General features: G+C 39.2%; 1 protein-coding gene across 1 annotated transcript in view; it reads right to left on the bottom strand.

Moving 5' to 3' along the window:
• Nucleotides 1-16,272, bottom strand: part of Heatr1 (HEAT repeat containing 1) — a 46,745-nt gene that overhangs the window by 13,084 nt on the left and 17,389 nt on the right. The window contains exons 20-32 of the mRNA XM_026412483.2: nt 16,066-16,258; nt 15,060-15,229; nt 14,517-14,675; nt 12,556-12,798; nt 12,147-12,278; nt 8,558-8,661; nt 8,257-8,400; nt 7,405-7,523; nt 7,197-7,318; nt 5,617-5,745; nt 3,421-3,651; nt 2,411-2,537; nt 1,031-1,185 (exon numbers count right to left, since the gene is read on the bottom strand). Of these exons, the coding sequence (XP_026268268.2) occupies nt 1,031-1,185; nt 2,411-2,537; nt 3,421-3,651; nt 5,617-5,745; nt 7,197-7,318; nt 7,405-7,523; nt 8,257-8,400; nt 8,558-8,661; nt 12,147-12,278; nt 12,556-12,798; nt 14,517-14,675; nt 15,060-15,229; nt 16,066-16,258 (2,028 nt within the window). The remainder of the gene's footprint in view (nt 1-1,030; nt 1,186-2,410; nt 2,538-3,420; nt 3,652-5,616; nt 5,746-7,196; nt 7,319-7,404; nt 7,524-8,256; nt 8,401-8,557; nt 8,662-12,146; nt 12,279-12,555; nt 12,799-14,516; nt 14,676-15,059; nt 15,230-16,065; nt 16,259-16,272) is intronic.

The following is a 16,272-nucleotide window of genomic DNA, read 5'->3' as shown; positions in this document are numbered from 1 at the left end:
TTCCATGTAAGAGGTTTTTTTTTTTTCTTAAATCATGAATGAATGAATTTTTACACAGAAAAAAAATCCAGTAGATCAAGAATTCTGATGATTTTATCTCTTAAAGTGTCATAGTACTTTAATAAATGTTCCAATGTTCAACCATTTTCTATCTCAGGTTGTATTTCTTTCTTTCCTTTTTCCTCTCATTGCCCACACTGAGGTTTAACACAGGGGCAGCAGAGTGCACCAATCATCCATGCAGAGCTCACCGTGCCCCGCAGAGCTCCAGCTCACTGCTGGCAGCCCAGAGTCCCGCTGCACACTCGCCTCCCATGTGCCCCATCCTCCTCCCCAAGATGCCACTGTCTTATCGTCTAAAACCACAAACTTATTTTGTCTGTTTATAATTTTATATAATGAAACCAGAGTACACATTCTTTTGTGCCTGTCCTCTTTCTAGTCATAATGCTTGAGATTCCCAGATGGCTATGTTGTCCATCTATGTTCCCGTGTGACCACAGCCATTTACCCACTCCACAGGCAGACACCTACGTTGCTACCAGTTCAGCTGCCGAGAACAATGCTACTGTAAACATTCTTTTTTAAAAAAAAAAATTTTAGTTATCAATATACCTTTATTATTTTTATTTATTTATATGTGGTGCTGAGAATTGAACCCAGTGCCTCATACATGCTAGGCAAGTGCTCCACCACTGAATCCCAGCCCCAGCCCTCTTGCAAACGGCTGCTGGTCCACATGTTCATACCCTGTGCTGGGAATACAGCTTTTGAGAATGAAATCACATGTTCACAGGGCTTATACACTCACCCTTGGTAGAGTGTATAACAGTTTTTCATGGTGAAGTATAATACTTTTTTCTATTATCTTCCAAGGCATACCCCTGGGTTCGATCCCCATCACCATATAAAAATAAATAAATAAACGTATTGTGTCCAACTACAACTAAAAAATAAATCTTAATTTAAAAAACTCGCTTCCTTAGAAAGAGCAGGAGCATTTTATCATAAACCCATTCAAACACATCACCTTTTTGAGAAAACTACTGGAAGCCAGGAGCTGGGCCATGAAGGACACTGACAGAAATTTAAAATGCCGCAACTGCTTGCTAGTATGGGTGTCGACATTAAAAATCTGGAGCATTTCTTCTTGGGCTTTGTTAGATACTGCCTTGGGGATGGTTTCTGAAAAACAACAACAAAACAAGTGACCTCACTCTTCTTCAATCTGACTGCTTGGCATACTGAATTCAAGTACAGCAGGGCGAAGAGGATGCAATTTCAGAAAGGAAAAACTAGAGTTACAACACATAGCTCTTGTCAGTGAAAAGTGGGAGTGTGCCTTCCAAGAAAGTACCCCAAAGCTTCTTAATACAAAGAGATGTGTAAGGCAAAAACCAAAACAACAAGATAACTGAGACAATCAAACAGAAGGCACAGACACTCCAGAAGAACCCTTCAGATGCTGGCTCTGGACAGAGCTCCTGACATTTCAGGAGCTCTTTCATGGCAGTCCACACAGGCTGAAGGAGCCTGTGAACTAACCTTAAGGCTCAGTTTTAAGTCTGAAAATGTTTGTTCTATTTTCTTGACCACAGTACCACGCTGACAGTACAGTGGTCAAGGGATAAAGTTCAGCGAAGAGCACTTGCCTGGCATGTGCAAGGCTCTGAGTTCAATGTTCAGCACTTAAAAAACCAAACCAAACCAAACCACCCTTTGTGCTAGAGAATGGTTCACAGTGAAGACTCCTCCCCAGCCATGCCACCAAGCGCAGCTCTCCAGGCTGTTTCCTGGTCTGCTCCTGACAAACCTGAGCCAACCTCTCTGGTGACAAGGTCCACATTGGCCACACAGAGAGCAGTCCTAGGAGTCCTTCACTCCTGCCTTCTAGTCCACCCTGCTGTTCTGCTGCACAGGCAGAGGACTGAGCACATCACCACATCAGTGCTGCCTTCAGCCAGCCTTACTGGTACTGTGACCATGTGCCCCATCCTCAAAACTGCTCCATGGACAACTTTAACCTTCAGGTACCACTGCTGTGCTACCTATTTTTATTATTTTCTTGCAAATTTAATGGGAATCTAGTTAGGTCCAGCTAACTTACTGTCATTTGAACATAATTCATTTGGGACACAGGGGACATTCCATAGACAACACATGCATGGCAAGACACAGAGAACAAAAACAACATGTGAGGCAAGCAGAACTGCTGACCTTTTCACACAGGATTCAGGAAAGTACATGATTACATACTAAAATTAAAGATAATCAATCAACCAACCAATCAATCAATCAATAAAAAAAATCATAGGCCTGCTAAGGACATGCTGCGGTTGTAAGGCTGACGTGCTCTGCTACTCTGCTACTCCCAATCAGGAGATGGCAGCGATACTGGACTTGTACTTACCCTCCTTTTCCTCTGGCAGCTTCACCAAGTACTGGAGGATGCTCATCAAGCTTTGTACCTGATGCTGGACACTAAACTCACAGCAGACTGAGATCCAAAATTCAGTATCTGCCTCTAAAATAGCATCCTGTATGGAAAGAAAGGACAGAAGTAACAGAATCGTAACTAACAAATGAGTATTAATAACTATAAATAAGGGAACATGCTCAAAAAACATCCCTTAGCATGCAAAGTCATCCTATCTTTCCTGATGGTCATCACTAGATGAGTTAAACTGGCGAGCTCCTTCTGTAAAAGGCCATTCATGAGAACTGAAGAGGGCAGGGTTCCAGGATAGTCTGTACTCTGATTTCCAGAGGAACTTCCCACATTGCTTCCATAAGGTCTAATTCTACTCCCAGATCCATGTCTGAGATGCCATTTACAAATAGCCCAGGATCTCTGAGTTCTGACCCTGTTCATCCAAACCATCACTCAGGTCTGTGTCTTTAGTTATGGATGCTCTTCCCCTTCCTGATAAAATGCCTTCAAAGTCACATTCCAGAGGAGTCTCACTACTCCACAGCCTCACTCTGCTGGGCTTAAAACGGAACCACCCAGCATGGCGCTAAACCTGTTTGTCAGATAAAGGAAACTGCCCTCAAAAGATGCCTTGTTGCTACTGAAACGTTACAGGTGCCCACAGATCTGAAAGCAATTTTAAAGAATGCCAAAAACATTTTTTAAAAAGGTGTTGGGTATTGTGATGTATGTCTATAATCCCAGCTACTCGAGAGGCTGAGGCAAGAAGATCACAGTCTCAGCAATTTAGCAAAACCCTTTCTCAAAAATAAAGAATAAAAGGGCTGAGGATATAGTTCAGTGGTAGGGTACCCCTGGGAGAGCAAGGGAGGGAGGAAAGAAGAAAAGGTTCTGGGCAATGCACATTAAGCATTGCCAGCCCCAAGTTTAAACAAAATCTGCATGAAACATCACCATTTTCCTTCTTACCACACCACCGACATTCTGACCTTTTCTCCACAGGCAGCCACCAGAACTGTTTTAGTGACATACTGTTCAAAGAGCAAGACGAGGAGAACCCAGAGGAACTTCTGTGCACCCAGAGTATCAACAAGCTGAACAAGGATGGGCAGGCGCCTGTGCTCTGGAACATGCGGCAGTGCATCCACAAACACACTGATGATTTTTACCACAATTTCTTCTACGTTTCTTGTGACTTCTGTGGAGTCTCCACTATCAGACTGCAAAACAGAAAGCAGGAATATGAGTAGAAGCAAATAATCCTCCTCAAAACAAACTTGCAATACAGAAGACCAGACCTTTGGATGTGCCCTGGAAAAGCTATCAAAAGAATTTTAATAATCAAAGATTTATCAATAAATAGTCAATGAGTATCAGTCATATCTCAAGTACTTTTTGGCCCTGAGGGGGATACAGAGTTTAGGATGTGACCTCTGCCCCAAGGGAGATGTGTAATCTGTATTAAACAAAATGCACATGTGAAAGACAGCAGGAGGTAGCAAATGACAAGTGCCAAATGTGTGGCACAGCCAGCCAGTCTGTGTGGGTCAACTGCGAAAACTGCAAACACAACGCACTTATGTGGTGCCGAGAAGAAAGGGCCCAAAGGCCCCTGTTGCTTTCAGAATAAAGTTCAAACCATTTTACTATAATAGAGTTGCTGAATGAGAGAATGAAGAATAAAGAAACATGGGGCTGGGGATGTGGCTCAAGCGGTAGCGTGCTCGCCTGGCATGCGTGCGGCCCAGGTTCGATCCTTAGCACCATATACAAAGATGTTGTGTCCGCCAAAAACTAAAAACAAATAAATATTATAAAAAAAAAAAAAAAAAGAAACACTTGAAATGAACAGCCCAAGGCCCTCTACTTCTGTCTTCAATTTCTCTTCTCCATCAAATTAATCTACATCACAATCTTTAAACATCCTGGGCACATGTCCATACAAAGCCTTTTCTTTGCTTCCGACAGCTCTGCCATTTCCCTATGCAAATTCTATGCGTTTCTACCCATTTGAATTCTATGTTTTATGAAACTTTCTGTTCATCCTGGCCCACCTTGATTTTCACCTATTCTGAACTCTTTATGATTACTTCTTTGGCACATGTATTAATGCACATATTTTTCTTTTTAGGCATATGTTCTACATTTGACAAATTATTAGACACAGAAAACACCAATCTAATGCCAAAACTAAAAGGAGATGGTATGACTGTTCATCCCTGAGATGGTAAAGAGCATGAGAAAAGATAGTTACAAGTGGGGAAGCAGAAAACTCCAGCATGCAACCACACCCTCTCACCTCAGAGGCTACTTTGCAATTCATTCTCCCCAGCAGACGCTATGCGTGCGCCTCTTCCTGAGGACCTGGCTCACAGAGTTTGTTCAGCAAAGGCTGGATTGCATGTTAACAAATCGCCACCATAGGTCTAACAGCTCCTTTTCTTTTTTCCTACACATCTCTGCTGATCTACACTAGAGAGTTGTTAAACTGACATGATCTTCTGAACCAAACTCTACTAGTACAACCCTAAGATGCCCATGCAGCACAGCAGCACCAGCTGCAGCTTGTCTGATTACATCTTGGAATGGAAATTATTTCCAAGACTGATTCTGAGCACTGCCATTCTATAGCTTATGAGCAACTGTTAGGAGCCACAGCAAAAATATTGATACAGGCACCTTTGGGTTTAGTGACTGCCAGCCAGCAATTCACATTCATATGGTAATTGGACTCATGCTGTTTACCTGGGCCCGTTTCAGGACTCAGGTTACTCATGTCACTCTTGTAATGGGAGAGTTCCCATTGGTTGGGAAAGGATGGTAGGAGGGTGTTCCGGGGGAAGTGGAGCCCCCCCCCCCCTCAGGTAGAACACACGTGGTGGACCCACTTGTTAGGGGACGCACACGGCCTCTCACAAAATAAAACTTTGTCTCAGTTTAACTGGCTTGTGTTTTTGTGCCCAACCGGGTTGCAAGATTGCAAGCCCGCGTGCACTGACAGCCCAGCAGGGAAGTGCTCAGCAGGGGTGCGGCAGGCAGTGCTCAGCCCGCTCGACCCACGGCCGGCGAGCAGCCTGCGGCAAGCAACAATTACTTGAGCACTTCAGAAAGGTTTTTAATACCCATCATACAACATTCAAAAAACTAGAAGCAATAATGATGATGGTGGTGTTCAGACAGCTTACCTGAATCAGTGCTGGAATAACCATCTTCACTGTCTTGCTAATAACTTGAAAACTGTATGTGTCATCTAGGCGCATGACATTGGCGCCCATAAATGTAAAAATAGACATGATATTGTGTAGAACTTTATCCTGAAAGAAAACACAAATCAACATTTTATATTTCAAGCATATCAAAGGCCAATAATTCATTACAACTCACCAATAAAAATAGAAATAATCTGGTTTAAAAATGGGCAAGGGGTTGGGGCCATAACTCAGAGAATATGCTTAGGATCTAGGTTTAATTCCTTGCACCACCAAAAATAAAATAAATAAATAAATAGGCAAAATATATGAAACACGTTTCTTCAAAATATGCAAATTGGCAAAGCATATTTGCTTATGAAAAGATGTCCAATATTAGTCACTAGGTAATTACAAAATCAAAATCCAAGATACGCTTCCACATCTATTAGGATGGCTATGATAAAAAAAAGACAATAACAAATTCTGGCAAGGATGTGGAAAAACTGGAATTCTCATATACTATTGGTGGGTAAAATGGTGCAGCCACTTTGGAAAACAGCCCAGTAGTTCCTTGAAAAGTTAACTTACCATATGACCCAGAAATTCTACTTCTAGGTGTGTGCCCAATAGATACGAAAACATGTCCACACAAAACCTTATATACAAACATTCATAGCAACCCCCCTGAGAGCTAAAGACTTTTGTCCAAAGAAATATAAAGTCCCACATAACAGATCTTCACATGATGTCAACAGATTAAAGCTCATGGAGAACCTCCAATTAAGACCCTCTGAATAAAGCTCTATATGAAAAGAGTGTCAAACTCTTTAAATGATTTGCTTTATAAAGGGATGTGATTTCTTCAAATGAGGTAAGTTATAATCAAATTAACTTTATTGTTGCTGGGTGAAGCCTGCTTAGAAAATTAATGGTTAATGGGCTATTAGTTTTCAAACAACACTTGTACAGGCACTGGCTGAGAGCTAACCCCAAGTTACATACCGGGGTCCTCACAGCAATGCTAGAAAAGAGGTTACTATTCCAATTTCACTTTCCAAAGAAGAGAACCAAAGATTAGTTAGCAAGATCAATCAGTTCACATGTCCCAGCCTTAAAGAGACAGGGTAGGAGTCCCAGTAGTGCTGGAGGACCCCAAAGTCTAATGGCTTTATTTACTTATTTTGCAGTTCTAGGGATTAAACCCAGGGACTCACACATGCTAAGCTAGTGCTCTACCACTGAGCCACATCCCCAGCCCTTTTTTAAATTTTTATTTTGAGACAGGATCTGGCTAAGTTGCCCAGGCTGGCCTCCAACTTATGATTTTCCTGCCTAAGCCTCCTGAGTTCCTGAGACTATAGGCAAGTACCACCACACCCAGCTATTTTTTGTTTTTGTTTGTTTGTTACAGTACTAGGGATCAAATCCAGGACCTCAAGCATGCTTAGCAAGTACTTTACTACTGATTTATAACCCCAGCTTCAGCCCAATGAATTTAAATCAATAAGTGTCAACACATTTCCATGGGAGAAAAATATGTGAAGTAGCTAAAGTCTGAAGTCATCAACACTCACCGGAAATATTCCAGCAACGGTACCCAAAAGTAAAAGGGCCTGGTGATGAGTTTGAGGCATCTCTGAAAGGCGGATGCACTGAACTATCAATTCCACATTGAACTTCTCCTCATCTACAACATCTATAGCAGTGAGAAAGTTAAAAAATATAAGTGGCAGATACATCTGCACTCAAAGTAGGTGAACTTTCTACCCAACCAGCACATACCTTTAGGTATCCTTCCATCATCTGGGGAGAGTTTCTGGCAGATGTTGAGCAGACAACTAAGAATTAATTGCTTGGTGTATTCCATGTTCCCCTGCTCTGGTGGCAAAGCCTCTAAACACCTTTAGGACACCCACAAGAAAAATAACAGGAAATGTAGAAGTTGCTTAATTCATTGCCACATTAATGACTACTGTCCAGAACTCATGTTTAGAAAATAATAGCTAAAATACTATATTAAAGTCTATAAATAGGATGTAAATTTGTAACTTTAATTTAATACCTTTATTTTATTTATTTGTTTTTATGTGGTGCTAAGGATCAACCCAGGACCTCACGTGCTAGGCGAGCGTCCTACTGCTGAGCCACAACCCCAGCCCCTATTTTTTTTTTTTTTTATATAAACAGGTACTTATGTCTAATTCTCTTTCCTCCATTGTACTTCCCACTATCCTATTTGGAATCTTAGAGGCAAGAATTACTTTACTCTTTGCCTAACAGTACACTCTACAGTTCAGCGACATAACTCTACACCTACCTACACTTAAAAAATTAAGCAGTGTCTCACTGTATCTTTAAATACAAGTCACAACAGCTTGGGTACAGTACTGAAAGTTAAGAAAAAAGCAGCAGTAATGTTGCTTTTTTCTTAACTTGACACAGGATGAAGTCCATTTAGGGGCTGGCGATGAGTACTTAAACCATTCCTATAATCCTCCAACTATGAATCTGAACCTACTTTACTGGACAGACTATCTAAAGAAAACAATGTGTTGAAAAGAGAATGTTAAGTAAAATGGGATGAGCAGACAACTAAGAATTAATTGCTCACGGATCAAAGTTAAATGTCATTACCTAGACAACAAGTTAAAAAGAGTTGGTATCAATATCTGAGGGCTTTTCAGCTTCTTCTTGTGCTGCAATAATTCTAGGATGAGGGTTACTCTTTGCCAGTAAGAACCTCCAACTTCCTGAATGGATTCTATATCTTGTGATTTTCTGGGAAAATAGAAGACAAAAAGATGGAAATACAAACACCATCACTGTTAAACAAAAACTACTGTACCCAGTATGGCAAACTGATGAGTATCATAATGGTGTCAACATGCAAAGCCTGGGAACAAGAGTATGTTCTTAATACACTCATAGCTCTTACTTTTGCTGCATTTTTTGCCTTCTTGTTTGCTGAATTGTGCCCAAGGATTTAGCTTTATCTGGTGGTTCCAGTTCTATTCTGACTTGGTCAGCATTAATGGAAATCTGAAATATTGAAGGAAGAATGGTTGATAACATTAATTCACCATGATGAAATCAGAGGAATAAGCAATGATTAAAAGAGATATGGTCAAAGTATTTATGTCCACTTTTATGTCTTTATACCAGTCTACAGCATAGCTCAAACCTCAAATGCAAACACCATTAACATTTTCTTTTGAAAATTTTCCACATACCAGTAGTTGTTTAAAGGAATACACTGTTCTGGTATCTTAAAAATCTACTCGTATCAGTATATACTTATTTCACTATATGGCATATGTTTTATTGTCACAAATGTAAAAGAAGTGTTTCATCTAGTGTACTTTGTAATCAAAACAATGTTTATAATGAGAAGTACAGCTGTCTTATGCTTCAGGCCAAGCTTATCTTTGGTTGACATAGCATGTTTCCAATATTTCATCTACCCTCTAGTCCACAGTCTATTGAAATGAAAGCTAGAGGGATTTGGGTTAACATTTTCCTTTCAATAATCCTTCAAAATGTTGTAAGAGTCTCCTTTTTTGCAATAAATCTTAATTCAACCAGCACTATAATTAATTAGCACTATAGTGTATTCAAAGCCTGTTGAACACATGTTATTTGTGATTCTAATTTCTCTTTACATTTGTTTACATTAAGACTAAAATCAGACATTCTCCCATGAGAACAGTTTCATCAACTGATGAGGAAGGATGACTTTCTCAATCTGTGTCTGCCCCACTCTTCTGCCATCTGATGCTCCTGTGTTGTATACCCAAAGGAAAATTAGAAGCAAAGGAGGGAGCAGGTATAAATTCAAAGCAACCAATCCAGCACTAGTCAACATGAGTTCCAGTTCGATGCTCATTTTACCTGAGTTCTCTTGCTACAGGGCACTTGCTTCTGTAGGGTTTATCCTGGGTCTCAAGTTACAGTCCTGCACTTGCTCTGATTATAACATGGTACCACTTCTCTAGTCCAGTGGCACTCAATTCCATATTCAACCCTTAGAACGAAAAGCTAGCCACCAGACAGAGAATCATCCATACCCACTGTTTCCATGTACAAAGCCTGATATATCCTAATCAACTGGAAAGGAATAACTAAGACACACACACTCATACCAAGATTTTGCAGATATGGGAGAGATCCAGAAATCTCTCTCTTTAGAAAACATTGTTGTGATATCTAAATGACATGTTTGGATCTGGATTAAAAAGAAGACAATTGACAAAAAGTATTTTTGTTACTACCATAAAAATATGATTATAAACTGAGTATTTAGATGACATTAAAGAACTAATATTAATTTTTCCAGGTGTCAATGGCATTACAGTCATAAAAAATTGTTCATTTTTTAAAAAAATGCATAGAAAATGTTGTTCTAAGGTCCACTGTGAAATGCTTCAGCAAAGAAAGAAAAAATTAAGTGAATATGTTAAAATTTTGAGAACTGTTAAATCTGGATACTAGGGCTTCACCATACTAATTATCTAGTTCCATGCATTTGAAACACAGAATTAACCACGTAGTATTCTGCTGTTAGCTAGGCTTCCATATAAATATGAAACCAATAAGTGAATTTTCAATTCCATCATACATGGCATAAAACTATTTATTTATTTATTTTTAAAGAGAGTGAGAGAGGAGAGAGAGAGAGAGAGAGAGAGAGAGAGAGAGAGAGAGAGAGAGAGAGAGAGAATTTTTTTTTAATATTTATTTTTTTTTAGTTCTCGGCGGACACAACATCTTTGTTGGTATGTGGTGCTGAGGATCGAACCCGGGCTGCACGCATGCCAGGCGAGCGCGCTACCCCTTGAGCCATATCCCCAGCCCCATTTTTTTTTAAATTTAAATTTTTTAAATTTTTACTCCTCACACTTCAGATAGAGCCTTAATATCCAGAGTATACAAAGACCTCAAAAAATTAGACAATAAGATAACAAATAACTCAATCAACAAATGGGCCAAGGACCTGAACAGACACTTCTCAGAGGAGGATATACAATCAATCAACAAGTACATGAAAAAATGCTCACCATCTCTAGCAGTCAGAGAAATGCAAATCAAAACCACCCTAAGATACCATCTCACTCCAGTAAGATTGGCAGCCACTAGGAAGTCAAACAACAAGTGCTGGCGAGGATGTGGAGAAAAGGGTACACTTGTACATTGCTGGTGGGACTGCAAACTGGTGCGGCCAATTTGGAAAGCAGTATGGAGATTCCTGGGAAAGCTGGGAATGGAACCACCATTTGACCCTGCTATTGCCCTTCTCGGACTATTCCCTGAAGACCTTAAAAGAGCATGCTACAGGGATACTGCCACATCGATGTTCATAGCAGCACAATTCACAATAGCTAAACTGTGGAACCAACCCAGATGCCCTTCAATAGATGAATGGATTAAAAAAAATGTGGCATTTATACACCATGGAATATTACGCAGCACTAAAAAATGACAAAATCATGGAATTTGCAGGTAAATGGATGGCACTAGAGCAGATTATGTTTAGTGAAGCTAGCCAATCCCTAAAAAACAAATACCAAATGTCTTCTTTGATATAATGAGAGCAACTATGAACAGAGTAGGGAGGAAGAGCAGGAAGAAAAGATTAACTTTAAACAGAGATATGAGATGGGAGGGAAAGGGAGAGAAAAGGGAAATTGCATGGAAATGAAGGGAGACCCTCATTGCTATACAAAATTACATATAAGAGGTTGTGAGGGGAATGGGAAAATAAACAATGAGAGAAATGAATTACAGTAGATGGGGTAGAGAGAGAAGATGTGAGGGAAGGGGAGGGGGGATAGTAGGGGATAGGAAAGGTAGCAGAATACAACAATTACTAATAGGGCATTATGTAAAATTGTGGATGTGTAACCGACTTGATTCTGCAATCTGCATTTGGGGTAAAATTGGGAGTTCATAACCCACTTCAATCTAATGTATGAAATATGATATGTCAAGAGCTTTGTAATGTTGTGAACAACCAATAAAAAAAATAAAAAAAAAAATAGAGAGAGAGAGAGAATTTTTTTAATATTTATTTTTTAGTTCTCGGCGGACACAACATCTTTATTGGTATGTGGTGCTGAGGATCGAACCTGGGCTGCACGCATGCCAGGCGAGCACGCTACTGCTTGAGCCACATCCTCAGCCCCCGCATAAAACTATTTAAATGGAATAACACCACCCAGATCAACATGGGAGCTACTCTTTCTCATTTCTTGAATAAAACAAAACGCACCTGTTAATGCAACTAAGATCCAACCAACAAATGGACACATCCTACCTTGTTAAAACTATAAGTATGTCAATAATAAAAATAATAGCAAGGACTTAAAATTCTGATTTTGTACCTCCCTATGACCTACTTTTTCATCATTCTTGCTAATGGTGACTGACATCTGACCTCTCAGGAATACTGTAAAATTCAGGACAGTTAAAAATGAGGTCACATGTAAAAGACTAAACAACAGACAAATTATAGAAAGTTTACAACTTACCCCTTTAAAAACACTGCCAACAGTCTGAGCACAATGTGAGTTCTTACAGTTCACCAACAGATCAAACAGCATGCACAGAAGCTTCTGCTGAACTTTTTCATCTGAAATGGCTGCAAAAAACGGCTTTGTGATCTAGCAGGGATAGGAAAAAACAAAACACAAACACTACAACTGAGTTCAGTGAACAAGCTTAAACTCCAAAGATGGCATCTGCATCTTTATTCTCTCAGAATATAAACTGTTTCACATTTTATTTTCTCGTGTATAATGCAATTCTTTTTTAACAACACATGTGCAACATTCAGTTTTGTAGAGTAGTTAAACTGTATGAGGAGCCTTTAAAATGCATCTAGTCTATTAATCACTTACATTACACAACAAGCTTTAGATTTCAAAAAAAGTCACTGACCTTTTCAAGGGCAGTGATTTGAATGGTTGGCATTCCTGGGTCAAGTTCCTTTGTTGTGTGCACAGCCTTTAAAAACATATCTAGACTCTTTGGGTCTTTATGTAAAAGGGAAGCTGAGTATTCATTGTACTTTCCCAGAGCAAGATGCAAAACAACAGCCTCGTCTTTCAGGATAGCGGTGGGCTCCTTCTCAATCTTTTCCAGTAGCTGTTCTACCATTGGCAAGAGCTGAGAAAGCACCATCTAAAGATTGGAAAACGTATTAGTAAACAGTGATGTTCTGATGTTTCCCTCACACTACAAAGATGTCCAAAGACACCCTGTAGGAAGGCTAGGAGCTTAGGATAAAAACCCAATCATAGCCAGGCACAGTGGCACTTGCCTGAAATTACACCAGCTCAGGAGGCTGAAACAGGAGTATCACAGAGTTCAAAGACAACCTTAGCAAAACAGTGAGGCACTAAGCAATTTAGTGAGACCCTGTCTCTAAATAAAATACAAAATAGGGCTGGGGATGTGGCTCAGTGGTTGAGTGGCCGAGTTCAATCCCTGGTACTCCCCGTCCCCCCCCCCCAAAAAAACAATCATAATTCTCAGAGGAGACTATTAATCTGAATTAAGATCAGGTCTTCTCTGGTGGTCCACCTGTAACGTTCGAAGCCCTTCATTCTTCAGAGAGGAGCTGAGAACAAATATGTATATTCCTAAAATCTGACTAAAACAATATTTTATGATTTGCTAAAACATTGTGCACTTCCCTCAAACACTGAATTTGGTATAAGTGTTTATTCAAATTATGAATGTGAAGGCTTTAATAACTAGGTCGGCAAACCATGGCAAACTCAACAGATGCCCTTTATAAGTTTTGTTTACTGACAGCCATGCTCATCTACTTACATACCCACTATAGCTACTTTGCTGACACAGTGGCAAAAATGAGTAGCTGCATCAGAGCTTATGTCTACGGAGCCCAAAACAGAGTTGTTCCTCAGTATCCATGGGGGATGGGTTCCACAACCTCCCGAGAAACCAAAACCCAGGATACCCTTCATATAAAATAGTCTAGTGTTTCCATATAACCAATGTACAGCCTCCTATTTATTTTAAATCACCTCTAGGTTACTCATAATATTTAATACAACATAAGTGCTAAATAAATAGCTATTATACTCTGGTTAGGAAATAACAAGAAAAAAGTTTGTACATGTTCAACACAGGCACAATTTTTTTTTCCCAAATATTTTCAATTTGAGGTTGGCAAAACCCACAGATGAAGATAGCCAACTGTATTTGCTACCTGGTCCTCAGCCAAGATATCTGCCCACTCCTAAGCTACACCATGGATAACTCAGAGCTGATATGTGTAGAAAATATAATCAAATGGTCTTCACTCCATTTAACCCATTTTAACTCTCAAAGTCTACAATCCGTCAGGCAGTTTTGGAACCAGAATGAAGGTCTTTTCCTCTGCTGACCATAATACACACCACCATACACACAAGTGTTTCATTACCTCTTTCTTTTGTATCACAAGCTTCCTTGAGAACATAACAAAAGCTATGGACTCCCCTCCCTCCCCCCAAAATGTATAAACACATAATATTTAATAAATAAGGAAACAAGTTAGGAATTTCCATTGACTCATGTCCAAACATATCCCCTTATGGAGAATTTTCACTTGCAAAATAGACACATACCAACAGTTCTTCCAGTAGTGCACTCCCATGTGCATTTTAAGTCTACTTAAAAACCAAACGAATGATCAGACAAGGATGATGCACTTAATTCTAAAATACAAAGAAACACCAAAATATGTTTCTTGTATCCTGCATCCTTTACTCCACCCACCTCAACTCTTCATCCCAAATTAAGAAAATTATCATTTCTGAAAGTGCATGTGTCTTGTAAATGTCTTCCTCATACATGATCATAGGTGTACAATCGACTTAAATCACACATACCTCACTGTTGACTTTCTGAAATACTCTCATCAAATCTTTTGCAACGTAAGATGGGCAACCATACACACAATAAAGTAGGTTTTTCAAAGTTTCAGACAACTTTTGATGAGATTTTTGTTTCTTCTCTCTCTGAAGTTCCTCAAATAGAGTAGCCAAATCCTAGTATTACAGAAGGAAAATTGGATTTAAAAATGTTCAGGAACTACAAAGGCTAAAGGTATTAAATATGAAAAATCTTTCCCAAATGCGACACTGCTTATACTTTATTTCCCTTTAAAGCACTAACTGGAAAGAGTATCAATACCCCAAAGCTAGTTTACTATGAAAAGCTAAACATTGGTCTTTTAGCCAAAGGAAAGAATAGCAGAATTGATACATAAAACTATAATCTTTTAGAAATGGTGGAAAGATATGTAGTTACTGCCCTATCAGTTTACAAATTCAGTGACTCAGTTCATCAAAATCCCTCCAAGAAAAATGTCAAGATTGGAGAACTTGCAAAACACACAGGCATGCACACAATTAATTTGCCAAGGAGTTTACCTGAATAACATAGGTGGCATCTGAGGTGATCTCCTCTGCTTTAGGAACCAAATGATCTATCACCAAATGAAACTGTGACGCCACTCCACTGAGAGTTTGGAGACAATGAATGGCAGCCCTACGGACTTCTTTAACAGGGCTTCCCAAATTAATGAGTAGAGATGTCACCACTAACAAAAGAAAACATGTTGATACCAAATTTTAAAAATGAAATATACAACATTTGTAACTGAAACCATTATCCAAATCATTTTGTTCATCTTCAACCATATTTTTATGGTTTAATTCTGCCAGATACACTTATTTGACAATAGCTCTGTTAAGTCAATCTACTTTTCAGTATCACATTCATCAACTTCGTAAAATTCTCCACCTTTTTAAAATGTGAAACTCTATTTTTTCTTTTTTGGTACTGAGGATTGAACCTAGGGATGCTTGACCATTGAGCCTATACCTAGCTCTTTTACTTTTTTGAGACAGGGTCTTACTAAGTTGCTCAGGCAGGCTGGCTTTGAAATTGCAATCCTCCTACCTTACTGGGATTACAAGTGTACACAACCATGCTGGACTTGCAATTCTACTTTACACAAAATTACATATAAATTCTATTTTCAGATGTTTCATTAGAGAGCAATGAATCTGAAAATGACTTACACCTAGGAAAGAGATAAATCCAGGAAGGACTTTTGAATAAACAGTCAGTTGATTATTGAACCGAATATGATGATTTGGCTTTCATTTGTAACTAAAGCTGCTGCTGCTCAAGAAATTAATAGTTGTATATTAAGAATTCACATATATTTCTGCCACCATTTCTATTATGCAACTTTTTGTGTTAAGTGAGATTCTGTAAATGTCATTCATACATTAACTGCAATATTTAGAATTGGAAAAATTATATACAATTTTTTTTAATAAGTTATAATTTTCCACACTACATAAACGACATTCAAAGAAAGCATTTACAGTCAGACATGACAGAACACATCAACGCTACTTTTAATACCTGGGGATGACATGGACGCCAGCTGCTGTTTACACTGGATCTTCTGAGAGGAAAGCAGTGCACAGCCTACATAAAGAGCCTGAATCTGCAGCACTGACTTCACACTGTAGTTAAGTGGATTTGAAAGGCTAGAACCATAAGTCCACAAAACAGAAAGGAACTTGAATAACTGAAAAACATCTTCTAAATGTACCTAATTTAAAGAAA

This window comes from Urocitellus parryii, chromosome 9, assembly GCF_045843805.1.
Source record: "Urocitellus parryii isolate mUroPar1 chromosome 9, mUroPar1.hap1, whole genome shotgun sequence".
In the NCBI taxonomy this organism is placed as follows: domain Eukaryota; kingdom Metazoa; phylum Chordata; class Mammalia; order Rodentia; family Sciuridae; genus Urocitellus; species Urocitellus parryii.
This window is presented reverse-complemented; position numbering and strand designations above follow the sequence as displayed.